The sequence below is a fragment of the Thamnophis sirtalis genome, unplaced genomic scaffold (genome assembly GCF_051295495.1).
Source record: "Thamnophis sirtalis isolate CommonGarterSnake01/CBP01778 unplaced genomic scaffold, rThaSir2_p1.2 scaffold_15, whole genome shotgun sequence".
Classification (NCBI taxonomy): Eukaryota; Metazoa; Chordata; class Lepidosauria; order Squamata; family Natricidae; genus Thamnophis; species Thamnophis sirtalis.
In genome coordinates, this window is record NW_028261395.1 from 46,782,362 (window position 1) to 46,797,859 (window position 15,498).

The window sequence follows — 15,498 nt, forward strand, 5'->3', positions numbered from 1 at the left end:
TTTCCTGACGAACCGGCCCGAACCGGCCTCAACCCACCTCTGTGGTCGTCTGTTGAACAGACACTAATGTGCTTCTTGTCAGAGCACCCCACTTCCCTTGCCCAATTGTGTGTGCAATTTTGTGTGTGCAATTTTGCCCTGCTCAGTCGGTTGGCACCAGGAATTGCCATGTTTGCCACGATTCTACGAATTGGGGTGAATTTATTAATTCAAGGATCAGGAGTTTATTTATATATTATAATATATGTATGTATGTATGTGTATTAACTCCAGGATTTTGGGAGTGCCCTCCTCATGCCCTTAATAATAATAATAATAATAATAATGATAATAATAATAAAAACTTTAGAACATTTCCTGGTCCCACCTGTGAGTCCTTTGATCTGCAAAGCGCCTGGTTTTTCCACAATGAAGAATTGTGGTCAGTTAAGGCAGGCGGTTGGATCGTAGTTTAAGCCGCTGCTTTGCATGCAAACAAATCTTGGTTTAAAGGCTGGTGTTTCCAGGAAGCCAGCTTTGCATATAGGTAGCCCTCGACTTACAATCACAATGGAGCCCGAAATTTCCGTTGCTAAGCGAGACAGTTGTTAAGTGGGTTTTGCCCCATTTTACGACCTTGCTTGCCACAGCGAATCCCTGCCGTTGTTAGTAACCTAGTTGTTAAGTGAATCTGGCTTCCCCATTGAAGAAGGTCGCAAAAAGGGGAAATCACGTGATCTTCCGGGACAATGCAACAGCCATGAGTACATGCCAGTTGCCCAGCCTCTGAATTTTGATCACATGACCAAGTGTGAAAAATGGTCCCAAGTCGTTTTTCTTTCCAGTGTAACTTTGAACAGTCACTAAATGAATGTTTGGTTGTAAGTCCAGGACTACTAGTAGTGACCTCCCCAGCATTGGCCTATCGGTGCTCAGCAGTGCCAACTATGGAAAATTTGGGCCATTTGCAAATGTTCCTTCTTTTTTTTCAGAATTTGCTTCGAGACAGGATTGATCTTCAGAGCAGGGCAGATGTTGGCTTAAAATTAAATTCCACCCTTTGCAGTTTGACGAAGGGACAAAAGACCAGCATTTGAACAAAGAAATTTAGATAAACGAGGGATCGAGAGGGAGAGATCCCGAAAGGATCTGATTTGGGTTGACGGACATTTAGCAAAACAAATGATCGAGAGGGAGAGATCCCGGGAAGGATCTGGGTTGGGGTTTGAACGAGTGGACATTTCACGAAACGAGCATCCGAGACGGATAGATCCCAGAAAGGATTTGGGGTGGAACGAATGGCGATTTAACGAAACGAGTGATTGAGGGGGGAGAGAGACCCTGGGTGGATCTGGATTTGAGTTGAACAAGCAGACAGTTCACCAAACGAGTGATCGAGAGGGACAGATTACAAAAGGATCTGAGGTTGAACGAAGAGAAATTTAACGAAACGAGCGATCGAGAAGGAAAGACCCCAAAAACGATTAGGGGTTGAGCGAGCGGACATTTTGCAAAACGAGCAGTTGAGACGGACAGATTCCCAAAAGGATTTGGGTGGGTGTGTCGAACGAATGGAAATTTAACAGAACGAGTGATCGAGAGGGAGAGAGAGAGACCCTGGGTGGATCCAGTGACGGGTGCAGAAGATTCGGAGACTGCAAAGCAGGAGACACGAATCTGTTTCCCCCGCAGCCGCCAGGGTCTGGGATCGAAACGGGCATTCCCCCAAAAGGGCAGAGAAGGGTTAATATTTCGCCATGTCTCCTTTTCTGAGGATAATCTGCCTTTGCCACGGGGTCAGTTTGTTCTCGTCAAAGCCGAGAGTCTTTAGCTTTTCCGCTTGTTCCTTCTCCTTCTCTTGCTCGATCTGTCGCAGTTTTTCCTCCTCCCGTCTGTCGGAAGAGAAACGAGAGGATTAAACAGAAAGAGGATACAGAATACCAGCAAACATGGGATTTATTTTACCAATAGCTGGAAGAAAAGGGGTAAAGATTAGGAATATAATCTATATTGTTAAGCAAACAACCCAGACAACAGGAAGTTTATTATGCACTAATTAAAGGTAATTGTATAAAATGAATAAAAGTTTATTAAAAAGGAAAAAAAAGAAACGAGGCCCATAGAGTTAGCGACATGCGCACTGCACCCCGAACCCCCTGGTTTATTTATTTTAAATCTTATCATTATATGCTTATAGGCAGATAGTCCTTGACTTATGACAGTTCGTTTACGTGACCGTTCAAAGTTACAACGGCACTGAAAAAAAGGGACTCGGGACTGTTTTTCACACTTACGACCGTTATAATTATTCCCAGGGTCACGTGATCCAAATCAAGACACGGTGGCAACTAACTGTCTCGTATTTACGATGGTCGCGGTGTCCCGGAGTCACGTGATCCTCTTTTCACGACCTTCCAACAAGCAAATTCAACAGGGAAGCCCGGTTCACTTAACAACCGTGTCACTAACTGAACAACGGCAGTGATTCGCTTAAGAAGGGTGGCAAGAAAGATAATAACACGGGAGATAACTCACTTAACTATCTTCCTTACCAACAAATGTTGGGCTCGTGTGTATGTGTGTGTGTGTGTGTGTGTGCATGTGTGCGAATTATCCTAAAAAATACGAGTTCCAGGTGTAGTTATAAAAGAAGAAACAGACGTTGCGATCTCCAGAACTTAAAATCCGTATATTGCTCACTTAACCTCTGCTAACATCCTCAGAGTGTAAAAACTACCATTAAAGAGATATCTGCCTTTATACACCATTAATCAATTTGACCATTGCACGTGTAATAGGTGTCTCTCTGTGTGTGTGTGTGTGTGTGTGTGTGTGTGTGTGCATCTGTGTGTATAGAGTATATGTAAGGTAAAGGTAAAGGTTCCCCTGGCACATATGTGCCAGTCATTCCTGACTCTAGGGGGCGCTGCTCATCTCTGTTTCAAAGCCGAAGAGCCGGCGCTGTCCGAAGACGTCTCCGTGGTCATGTGGCCGGCATGACTCAACTCCCGAAGCCGCATCGAATGCTGTTGCCTTCCCACCAAAATTGGTGGTTCCTATTTTTGAGGTGGCACAGTGGTTAAATGCAGCACTGCAGGCCACTTCAGCTGACTGCTAGTTCTGCAGTTCGGCTGTTCAAATCTCTCAGCTCAGGGTTGACTCAGCCTTCCATCCTTCCGAGGTGGGTAAAATGAGGACCCGGATTGTTGTTGGGGGCAATATGCCGACTCTGTAAACCGCTTAGAGAAGGCGGAAAGCCCCATGAAGCGGTATATAAGTCTAACTCCTATTGCTATTGCTATTTTTCTACTTGCATTTTTTACCTGCTTTCGAACGGCTAGGTTGGCAGAAGCTGGGACAAGTCACGGGAGCTCACTCCGTTATGTGGTGCTGGGGATTCGAACTGCCGACCTTTCTGATCGCCAAGCTCAGCGTCTTAGCCCCTGAGCCACTGCGTCCCCTTACAGTATATATATGTATATATAAATATAATGTATAATGAAATATATATATATTTGCTTGTGGGTGCGTATGTATAGGTGTACATAAATAATATTTCTAAGGCACCCATCACCCCTACAAGGTGGCTCTGGCCGGGTTTTATCTTCTTCCAGTCCAGTGGTGATGTTTTCCAACCCTCAAACACACTTTCGTGTGGATCCACGCCCTATCCAGCCCAGGGCTGTGCCTGATGGGTCCAGGGACTTGTGCAGGGAAAACGGGCACGCAAACCGAAACATTCAGCCGCCTCGACGAGACTCACCGTTTTTGTAGCCTGCGAAAGAAAGAAAGAAAGAAAGAAAGAAAGAAAGAAAGAAAGAAAGAAAGAAAGAAAGAGAAAGAAACCATAACAGACAGGTTAGCCTCGAGAAGTAGAAGGGCCTTGCGTGGTTTCACACCACGCGGAAGAAATGCTATCGCGAAACGCAGGAACAACCATCGCGGACCCCTCGCTTCTCCCGGATCAGTTTTGGAAGAAGCACCAAAACACGGATGATGTTCCCTAGTTGGGTCGTAAGACGTCTGCAAGGAAACCACCAAGCTCAGAGGGGACCAAGGAGGCCACAGTCCACCTCCTCTTCCTCTTTCTCCTCCTCCTCTTCCTCCTCCTCCTCCTCCTCCACCACCACCACCACCTTCTATCCCTGATAATGTAACCCAGTTGGGTCATAAGATGTCTGCAAGGAAACCACCAAGCTCAGAGAGCACCAAGGACCCCACAGGTCCTCCTCCTCCTCCTCCTCCTCCTCCTCCTCCTCCTCCTCCTCCTCCTCCTCCTCCTCCTCCACCACCACCACCACCACCACCACCACCACCACCTTCCATCCCTGATGATGTAACCTAGTTGGGCTGTGAGACGTCTGCAAGGGGAAACCACACCAAACCCAGAGTGGAGCAAGGACCCCCCCCCCCAACGCTTCCACCCCGAGCTACAAATCCTTCTCGTCTGTCGATTCTTACCTCTCCTCTTCCATCTTTTTCCGGAAAACATCCCTTCTCCAAGCCGGCATGCCAGCCAGGCGTGCCTCGTCTTCCCTTTCCTGGAAGACAAGACAGAGAAAGGAAGAAGAGTAAAAAAAAAACAACACACCAACCCCTCCCCCCCCACAAGTAGGAAGGGGTTTTAAAAAAAGAGGGAGGGGAGGTCTGGAAAGGAAAATGGGGAGGGGGGCTTCAGTAAATGAAAGAAGGGATGAAAGGTTGTTTAAGCCCAGGGAAAACGAGAGAATTTGGATTCAGACAAACACCTCCCTGCTCTGCAGAAGAACAAGGGGGTGAAATTAAACACAGTTAGGCTCGTTCTCTTATTATAGCCAACCTCAACACAATACAGAACAGTCCTTAACTTACAACCATTCATTCACCGGCCTTTGCAATAGCCCTGGAAAAAAAAAAGAGAACTTACCGTCCTTATGATCCCCGTGGTCAAATTTGGGGGGGGGGGATGCATTTACGACCGTTGCAATCACCCGAGTCGCATGGCTACCATTTGTGATTTCCCAGCCGGCTTCCGGTAAGTCCGCGGGGAAGCTGGATTCGCATAACGACTGCGGGATTCACTTAAACACGGCAGCCATTCACATAACAGCCACAGCACGCACACACACACACGTACACACACACACAAAGTCGAAGCATGGGATGCCACTCACTTAGCAAGGGAAATTCTAGTCCCCGTCGTTGTCATGAGTCGAGGACTACCTGTGTAGCAGTATCTTTCAATGGGGAGGGTATCTCTCTTATCAGGTGGAGGGTTTATTTTTTAGAGATGGGCTAGAAACAAATTCCTTGGGGTGGCGGAGCAGAGCAGGGGGTTGGACTAGAAGACCTCTCGGGGTCCCCTGGGCAGCCCAAATCTGTTTTTAATCCTTATTTATCTGCAGCTCGTTCTCCTGTAACTTTTTCAGGGTGTGATCCGTTTTCAAATGACGTGGATTTTCTAGCTTATCCACATCCCCGTTGCCTCGAGCGGGGGGGGGTTGGGCTAGAAGACCTCCCGGGGGTCCCTTCCAATTGTACCACTTTTGCAAAAGCAAAAGTGACACAGTGCATCACAAAAGCCATTTTGCACACTTGTAACCATTGCAGCCTCTCCGTAAGTCATGGGTTCCCTTAACAATGGCGGTGTAAAATCGGGTTGATCCGTGAGCTGGGGAATTCTGGGAGTTGAAGTCCACACCTCTTAACATTGCTAAGGTTGTAAAAATGCTATTTTAAAGCAAGCTGGACTCCCCATTTCACTTTAAAAAAAAAAAAACTTCAAATGTTGGGTATTTTTGAAATTTTGCTGCGCAATGATTTAGTACAATGGTAAATTAAATTAAAACGCTATTAAATTCTATGTAAATGCTATTAAAATGGAGATAAAGCTATCAATTTCATTGAGGTTTATGGTTAGACAAAAAAGGATGCTTTTTTTAAAATTCGGTCACTTTTTATCCCTGAGAATTCATAACAACTAAAATTCGCTTCCATTGTTTTTGGAAGTCACGGTCAAAAATTAACTATTCAGATTATTTTTTCTGCAGTGTTTGGCTCTTCAATCGTTGAATGGAAACTAATATAAAGATGTTTTAAGTCTAAACAAATTCAGGGCGTAGAAATGAGAATATCCTGATGCCTTTTAGTTCCTTTATCTCTCTCTCTCTCTGCAATCACAAAAAAAAAATGCCCATTTTTTTCTTTTGCACACAACATATTTTATTTCTTCAGACAAACTTCGGTGGGGAGGGGGGGGAAAGTAAATTTCCATCAAAATGAAACCGGCTCCCCAATTTAATTTGAGGTTGTTCCCCTATTTTTAGTAGCGATAATAATAAGAAAATAATTAGAAAAACTTGCATAATAACTCACACAGCAAAGGGAGCCATCGCACCCCTGATGGGATAGAAGTAACACGCCAACAAATTGCACACTCGGGGGCAAAGCAATGTTAATTTGTCTCTTTGCGTTAAGATTGTCGCAAAGTGGATTGTTTCAGGATCCTACCATCCTCCTAGGGAATGGGTGTGTGTTTGAGGTGTGTCGGGAAGAGAATTGATGGAACTATTACGGGAAGTATAATCAGTATTTCTGAAATTAATTACATTAGCGCACCATCCACTCTTAAGTCCGCCCCGTTCACTGCAAAATCTCTTGAACTCTACTGTGACAACTGAACGACGTTGCGTGGAGCACATCGACACGGAGCAAATGCAGACGAGGCACTGTTGTCCTTTGGTGTCAACAGGGCCCAAAACGTCAGTTTCCTAACATGTGGAAGCTTGTCCGTACACACTCTACGCACTATACATTAATCCCGTGTGTTGAATCTGCACAACATGGCTAAGGTACACTGTTTGGTTGAGGACTGAGTGTGTTACACATCTGGCATAAATGGATTAAAAAAATAAAAACTAAAACAGATACGGGATCTGGTTTGGACCAAAAACCCTCCCTGTCTGATTGTGCCCTTAACTGCTTCAAACTTTCTTGGTCTCCACCAATAACTAAGCGTCCTTGTTCAGCACAACTTCTATTTGTTTCCCCTTCTACTGGGTAGCAACGTGGATTAGCTTCCCTCCCCCCCTCCCAACTTGCACAGAGGTCCCACATGTGCTCTGTCGATGTGTGCAAAGAGCACATCACAAAGATGAAGAGTGAGTTCAGACGGGGCCGCAACGCTACATATGCCTTGGAACTCTAGGGGTGTTCTTGGTTGACCTCAGTATCGGGTGCAGCACGGGACTGAACTGTGTGATCCATTCGCTTGGTCCACCAAGACCAGCCAAAGTCCTAGCTAGGAGCACCTTCTTATCAATATTATTTGGGAGCGCAGTGAATGTCACCTTCTGGACTGGTGAAGGACCGGTTCCAGATTGAACCGACCCATGTTTAAGAAGCTATCTTCTGCAAAGATCTTCTCCAAACCACCCCAGGGAGCTGGGCCCTCAGATGTCAAACATCTCGGCCTCCTTTTCTTTCCAAAATGAGAAGCTACGGTCTATGTAGCGGCAAATGTCATCGTTGTTGAATTCTCCAAGCTCTGAAATGAGCTGGATGGAATTCGCCCTACTCTTTAACGCTGGGACCACTGCTAGCTCGTCTCCAACGGACGGGGGCTCTTGGGGCTCTTGGGTGCTACTGACCAAGGACTGAGAGGATTCCTGGTGGGAGAGAATAGGGGGAGAATGTAGGGTTTCGGCCGGGACATCCACACTGGGCGTGGTCCCGTGGTCCACCACCAGGTCGTCTCTGAAGAACCTCTGCTTGAGGTCCTCAAAGCCATCCAGCCAATCCCGCTTCCCGGCCTCCACTTCCTCCATCACCACTTTGTGAAAGTGGCGGATGAGGTCCCAGCTGTGGCTGCCCAGATGGTCAAACATCTCGTAGCAGAGCAGGTGACGGAACTTGCGCTCCTCCCGGCTCATGTCCATCTCCAGCAGCTGGAAGTAACCCAGCATGAAGAGGTCCAAGGTGAGGCTGTCGTATTCCACCGGCGAGCCGTCAACGTGCGGCAAAAAATGTTCGGGCCAGTAGAAAATGTCGACGTGGCTCAGGCGGCGGATCTGTCTGGTGGGCACCTGGCTGATGATGCTTCTCCAGTGGGTCAGCAGCTTGCCCACCACTTGGCGCTGCTTCATGAAGTACAGGAGTTGGTGGTCCTCGCTGGGTTTCGGCTCTGAGACTGTCAACGCAGGCAGGTTGTACACTTGGCCGTCTACCTCCAAATCGGGAGCCGACATCTCCGTCACCCTCCTTGGCTGGACCTCTCTGCCCGAATCGGTGAAGGTCCACCTCTTCCAGTGCTCCAGGAAAAGGTAGACAATCCGTTCCTTCCGCAGGTCGATGTAGTCTTGGATGCAACTCAGGTCGGTCTGCACCGGGAGGCTCCTGGTCATGTGGTCAGGGCTGAACATGGTTTCTGCGAAGGAGTCTCCTCTGGGGAACGGGCTGGGCCCCACCTCGTACAGGAGAGGCACATGGGATGTCTGAACAGGGGGTTCCAGATCACCGATAGAGACCGCCTCATCTCCCAGGACAGTGAATGGCTCCAGGCCCATGACGTAGTCTTCTTCTAAAATGGGCTCACACCCGAGAGTGAACTGGGCCGTTTCCACCGGCAGGGAGCGCTTCCTCCTGTACACCCGGTTGGTTGCTTCGCTGATCAGCTGCGCCTGCACATGGACCTCGTAGTTGGCCTTCAGATTCTTCACCGACACCCCCCACTGCATGATCTCCTTCTCCACTTCCTCCCGGGTGCAGCTGAACGACTGAGAACGGGCGATGTGGCTTGGGCCGTCGTTGAACGTTGGCGCTGCGGAGGGGAGTGCCTGGGTGTCTTTGCTCTTCTGCAGTAACGCTTCGGTGGTAACCATTTCGGCCAGGCTGGTGGCTTTGCCGCCCAGCGTGGCCAGCAGGATGGACATGCTTTTCAAGAGGATGGAGATCTTGTTACACCAACCGGGGAGGTCCTCCGCCCGGCCGTGCATGCACTTGGGGTTGACGGTGAAGTGTTCCTTCGCTAAGGCGGCTGAGACCGGCAGCAGCTGCTGGAGTTCCTGTTCCAGCTGTTCCAGTTCGGTCTCGACTTTCTGCACCTTGTGTACGACTTGGAGGTTCTGGATTTGCTTCTCAATACGGAGGATGTCGTCTTCGGTCATCAGTTCCCCGAAAGGTCCCAAAATGGCGTTGTGAGCATGGGAGTACCGCCAGCCTTCCTGGGGGTAGCAATTCCCAGATCGTAGCTACGCAAGACAAAAAGAAAGCACAACCCAGAGGGCAAGGAGGGTCCCTCAGGACGGGCTACTACATCATCCGCACTCTGCACACCCTCTTCGCCTTACATGTTACTTTGTGGTGTAATGAGAACGGAGCAGTTTGGCTAAAAACTCCCTGTGGCGGGACCAGCCCGCCAGGAGACGGTGGGTAGAAAACTGGACGGCCGTATTGGGAGAGAGAAAGAGCAATATTTTTCTGCTCGGGTGGACAGGCATGCAAGAGAATCGCGGAAGGACACCACGGCATGAACGGCAGGTGCCGCGAGATGCATTCACACGTTACACCATGAAGCAGTCATGTAAGGCCTTTAATTCCTGCAGTATCTGGCCACGGGGAGGTCGAAGAGAGCTGTCAGATGCACAGGTCAAATTGGTGATCTGGTGGGAAAGATTTTGAAGTCGCCGAATATCTACGGCGGACATTTTCACCGTCGCAACTGCTGTGCAACAAACCAGTCCTCGCTTGGCCCATAGTGCAGGTTAAATGAGCTTCAGAGTTGGTCACAGCACATCAGCCATGCAGTGAACATGCCTGAGCAGCGCACACAAACTAGAGATACGTTAGAAGGAAGGACCCCACTTTCTCTACATACTGTCCTGAAGTTCTGCAAAAGACCTTTTAGTTGTGAATCTCCGTTTATGGTCCAACGGGCCTTGCCAATGTCAGAGAGCACCAAGGACCCCACAGTCCTCCTCCTCCTCCTCCTCCTCCTCCTCCTCCCCCTCTTTGCAAACCCTACTCAGTTGTAACACTGATGATGTTCCCTAGTTGGGTCATGAAACGCCTGCAAGAAAGCCACCGAGCTCAGAGAACACCACAGACCCCACAGTCCTCCTCCTCCTCCTCTTCCTCCTTGCAAACCCCAATCCCTTCTAGCACTGATGATGTTCCCTAGTTGGGTCATGAAACTGCTCGAAAACCACCAAGCTCAGAGAGCACCAAGGACTCCACAGTTCCTTTCTGTAAACCCACTCAGTTCTGATGACGTTACCTAGTTGGATCATGAAACGTCTGCAAGAAAACCACCAAGCTCAGAGAGCACCAAGGATCCCGCAGTCCTCTTCCTCTTCCTCCCTCCTCTTCCTCCTCCTTCTCCTCCCTGCATACCTCACTACCTTTTAGCACTGATGACGTCACCTAGCTGGATAATGAAACATCTGCAACCAAACGACCAAACTTAGATAACACCAAGGACCCCACAGTCCTCCTCCTCCTTTCTGCACCCCTCTCCCTTCTAGCACTGATGATGTTCCCTAGCTGGGTCATGAAACGTCTGCAAGAAAACCACCGAGCTCAGAGACCACCAAGGACCCCACAGAACCCAGAGGAGACAAGTGTACGTTAGAGGAATCAACACTCTGGCCACGGAACCAGCGTATCTTGACCCCAGGATGGGCTCCCACTGGACCCAACCGCTTGCCTTTAAAGACAAGACCTGGGTTTATGTTTTTCCTTTGGTGGGGCCCAGAGTGAGGTTCCGCACACCATGGAAACCGCATCACAGCACGCCACACTGCCACACCATGCTGAGCACGCACACAGACACACCCTGTGTCCGGCCCATTTACCTTGCGTCTCTGCTCTTCCTCTTCCTGAATTTTCATCTGGAGCTTGCGTAGCATCACTTGGCGTTTCCACTCCGGGATGGCTCTCCCCTGCTCGTCATGGGTGGGGATCAGGCCCTCCAGGTCCACGTGGCCACTTGGGCCCCCAAAGTGGCTGGTCATGGAACCGTTGATCTCCAACTTGGGCGAGCTGGAAGCCCTGAATCCGGAGGCTTCCTCGGGAGTCGAGGGGGGCGTTGGTGTTCCCGCGGGGGACGAGGAAGCTGCAGGGAACTCAACCTATTGGGGGTGGGGGGAAGGGGGGGGGAGACGTCAGCAAAAGAAAAGAGCTTGGAAATCATTCTAGCTTTGAAAGTAGCTCCTCAACTTTCAACTGCCCACTTAGTGACTTAGTGAGGAACTTTTGACGTGGAGTTGAGGTTCTGATGGGGGCAGCCCCACTGCCTCTCTCCAGTCATGTGACTGCCATTTCTTTCTTTCTTTCTTTCTTTCTTTCTTTCTTTCTTTCCTCCTTCCTTCCTTTCTCATTTGCTTTTTTCTTCCTTCCTTCCTTCCTTCCTTCCTTCCTTCCTCTTCCTTCCTTCCTTTCTAACTTCCTCTTTTTTTTCTTTGTCTTACAGTATTATTGTCTTACTTACTTACTTAGTTTCTTTCTCCCTCCTTTTCTTCCTTCTATCCTTCCTTCCTTTCTCTTTTTTCTTTATCTTATTGTCTTCTTCCCTCCCTTCTCTCCTTTCCTTCTTTCCTTCCTCTTTCTTTTTTTCTGTCTTATTATGTTCTTTCTTTCTTTCTTTCTCTTCCTTTCTTTCTTTCTTTCTTTCCTCCTTCCTTCCTTCCTCACTTGCTTTTTCCCCCCTTCCTTCCTTCCTTTCCAACTTCCTCTTTCTTTTTTTCTTTGTCTTACTGTCCTATTGTCTTACTTACTTATTTAGTTTCTTTCTTTCTCCCTCCTTTTCTTCCTTCTGTCCTTCCTTTCTTTTTTCCCTTTTCCTTTTTTCTTTCTTCCTTCCTTCCTTCCTTTCTCTTTTTTCTTTATCTTATTGTCTTCCTCCCTCCCTTCTCTCCTTTCCTTCCTTTCTTCCTCTTTCTTTTTTTCTGTCTTATTATCTTCTTTCTTTCCTTCTTCCTTCCTTCCTCACTTGCTTTTTTTTCTTTCTTCCTTCCTTCCTTCCTTCCTTCCTTCCTTCCTAACTTCCTCTTTCTTTTTTTCTTTGTCTTACTGTCCTATTGTCTTACTTACTTATTTAGTTTCTTTCTTTCTCCCTCCTTTTCTTCCTTCTGTCCTTCCTTTCTTTTTTCCTTTTTCCTTTTTTTCTTTCCTTCTTCCTTCCTTCCTTTCTCTTTTTTCTTTATCTTATTGTCTTCCTCCCTCCCTTCTCTCCTTTCCTTCCTTTCTTCCTCTTTCTTTTTTTCTGTCTTATTATCTTCTTTCTTTCTTTCTCTTTCTTTCTTTCTTTCTTTCTTTCTTCTCATTCATTCATTCCTTAAACTGCCGCTAGCTATTTTTTACAAATAAGGTGGCAAATATAGCTGACCCCTTCCTGCCTCAGCCGTGGAAGCCAGGTAACTTCGGACAGTCCCCGAACAAAGGAACCATTTGCACTTCAGGCACTTCAAGGAAGAGAAATAAAAGGAAGCCGGATGAAGAGAGACGCAGTTTCCCGGCATAACTTACGCTGGCGCCCACTTGGCCACAGCCGGAGAAGATGGTGGTGAATCCCTTACTTTGTGGGGTTGGCTTCAAACTCTTCCCGGCTTTGATTTCGGCCAGCAGCTCCGAATTGTCGGCCGTTGGGGACATCATGTTGAAAGATTTGGTGCCTGTTGGGGCCGGAGGAGAAAGGGAGCCATGGGTTGGCATCAGGGAACCATTTGGAAGGACTCAAGCAAGGAAACAGGAAGGAACAGGGCTGCGGGAAACTTGGCTGTGCAAATCCAAATTACAGTTTTCATCGCTTTCGAGTGTTTTGAAAGATTTTACTATGCAATGCATGTTTCAGAATGGTGAGCTGCCCAGATTCGTTTGCTGAGATGGGCAGGTAGAGAAATCAAATAAATAAAAAATTAAAAAAATCATATAATAAAATAAATAAATAGAATAAAATATAAAATAAAGAGCGAATAGAAAATGGAATCGAATAGAAAACAGAATACAGAAGAGAATAGAATAGAGAATAGAATAGAAAACAAAATAGAGAATAGAATAGAAAATAGAATACAGAATAGAATAGAATAGAGAATAGAATAGAATAGAATAAAAAACAAAATACAGAATAGAATAGAACAGAAAAGAATACAGAATAGAATAGAATAAATAGAAAACGAAATACAGAATAGAATAGAGTAGAATAGAATAGAATACAGCATAGAATAGAATAAAAAACAAAATACAGAATAGAATAGAAAATAGAATACAGAATAGAATAGAGAATAGAATAGAATAGAAAACAAAATACAGAATAGAATAGAATAAAAAACAAAATACAGAATGGAATAGAATAGAAAAGAATAAATAGAAAACAAAATACAGAATAGAATAGAATAGAAGAATAGAAAATAGAATACAGAATAGAATAAAAAACAAAATACAGAATAGAATAGAATAGAGAATAGAATAAAAAACAAAATACAGAATAGAATAGAATAGAGAATAGAATAAAAAACAAAATACAGAATAGAATAGAATAGAAAATAGAATACAGAATAGAATAGAATAGACTAGAATAGAAAATAGAATAGAATAAAAAACAAAATATAGAATAGAATAGAATAGAAAATAGAATAGAGAATAGAATAGAATAAATAGAAAACAAAATACAGAATAGAATAGAAAATAGAATACAGAATAGAATAGAATGTTGGAAATGTGAATCAATACACGGAACATATTACCACTTATGGTGGACTTGTGAGAAGGCTAAAAAATTTTGGAAAAGGATCAAAAATTGGCTAGAGGCGATAACAGGAGTCAAAATAGATGGGAATACTAGGAATAATGACTACAAAATATAAAAAAAGAAATCCAGTATTTAATTTTACATATAATTACGGCAGCGAGGATTGCCTTCGCTCAAAAATGGAAAAAACAAATTAATCCCAAGCGAAGATGAAATAATAAGAAAGGTTGTGGATTGTGCCGAAATGGATAAATTAACCAAAGAAATCCAGGGAAAAAAAGAAACAGAATTCTACCAGATATGGGATAAATGGTATAGGTGGATGGAGGAAAGAAACAAGGATCAATGAAGGAATATAACAAAACTCAAAAATAGTAGTTAAGGAGAATTAACACACATATATATATGCATCCAAGAGGTTTAAACTTACTAGAAGTAATCAGCCAATATAGCAGACAGAGGAGTAAAATAAGAGGGTTAAGAATGGTGAAATGCAAATGAAATATAATAGAAGGGGAAGTAATATAAGGAGAATTGTATCGGTTGGCAATTGCTATTAGCAAGAACAGGAAGTTCCTGTTCGGATCGTATTGTGTAAATGTTGTTGTACGCCTAAGTTTTGTGTGTGTATTTTGCATGTTTGTAAATAAATAATTTTTTAAAAAAAGAATAGAATACAAAATAGAATAGAATAGAAAACAAAATACAGAATAGAATAGAAAATAGAAAATAGAATAGAAAATAGAACACAAAATAGAATAGAATAGAAAATAGAATAGAATAGAAAATAGAATAGAATAGAAAATAGAACACAGAATAGAATAGAATAGAAAATAGAATAGAATAGAAAATAGAATAGAATAGAAAATAGAATAGAATAGAAAATAGAATAGAATAGAAAATAGAATAGAATAGAAAATAGAACACAGAATAGAATAGAATAGAAAATAGAATAGAATAGAAAATAGAATAGAATAGAAAATAGAATAGAATAGAAAATAGAATAGAAAATAGAATAGAATAGAAAATAGAACACAGAATAGAATAGAAAATAGAATAGAATAGAAAATAGAATAGAATAGAAAATAGAATAGAATAGAAAATAGAATAGAAAATAGAATAGAATAGAAAATAGAACACAGAATAGAATAGAATAGAATAGAAAATAGAGGAGAAGAGAAAATAGAACAGAATAGAATAGAAAATAGAAGAGAAGAGAAAATAGAATAGAATAGAAAATAGAATAGAATAGAAAATAGAATAGAATAGAAAATAGAATAGAATAGAAAATAGAATAGAATAGAAAATAGAATAGAATAGAAAATAGAATAGAATAGAAAATAGAATAGAATAGAAAATAGAATAGAAAATAGAATAGAAAATAGAATAGAAAATAGAATAGAATAGAAAATAGAACACAGAATAGAATAGAATAGAATAGAAAATAGAATAGAATAGAAAATAGAATAGAATAGAAAATAGAATAGAATAGAAAATAGAATAGAATAGAAAATAGAATAGAAAATAGAATAGAATAGAAAATAGAACACAGAATAGAATAGAATAGAATAGAAAATAGAAGAGAAGAGAAAATAGAACAGAATAGAATAGAAAATAGAAGAGAAGAGAAAATAGATTAGAGTAGAAAATAGAATAGAATAGAATAGAATAGAATAGAATAGAAAATAGAATAGAACAGAAAACAGAACACAGAACAGAACAGAACAGAATAACAGAGTTGGAAGGGACCCTGGAGGTCTTCTAGTCCAACCCCCTGCTCAGGCAGGAAACCCTAC

The 15,498-nt window shown here is 44.0% G+C and overlaps 2 protein-coding genes across 2 annotated transcripts in view; both read right to left on the minus strand.

The window, feature by feature from the left end:
• Window positions 1–1,400: 1,400 nt before the first annotated feature.
• Window positions 1,401–15,498, minus strand: part of LOC106556719 (espin) — a 43,211-nt gene continuing 29,113 nt past the window's right edge. Inside the window, exons 10-14 of the mRNA XM_087701959.1 lie at window positions 12,481–12,626; window positions 10,809–11,084; window positions 4,441–4,520; window positions 3,743–3,754; window positions 1,401–1,871 (exon numbers count right to left, since the gene is read on the minus strand). Coding sequence (XP_087558085.1) covers window positions 1,724–1,871; window positions 3,743–3,754; window positions 4,441–4,520; window positions 10,809–11,084; window positions 12,481–12,626 — 662 coding nt within the window. The 3' untranslated portion in view covers window positions 1,401–1,723. The remainder of the gene's footprint in view (window positions 1,872–3,742; window positions 3,755–4,440; window positions 4,521–10,808; window positions 11,085–12,480; window positions 12,627–15,498) is intronic.
• On the minus strand, window positions 6,879–9,122 carry LOC148042622 (espin-like protein). Its single transcript, XM_087701960.1, has one exon. The coding sequence runs from the start codon at window positions 9,120–9,122 to the stop codon at window positions 7,410–7,412; it is 1,713 nt and encodes a 570-aa protein (XP_087558086.1). The 3' UTR covers window positions 6,879–7,409.

Bases quoted from the DNA above. Each gene is read 5' to 3' on its own strand.
- LOC148042622 (XM_087701960.1), bottom strand. From the start codon at position 9,122: ATGACCGAAGACGACATCCTCCGTATTGAGAAGCAAATCCAGAACCTC.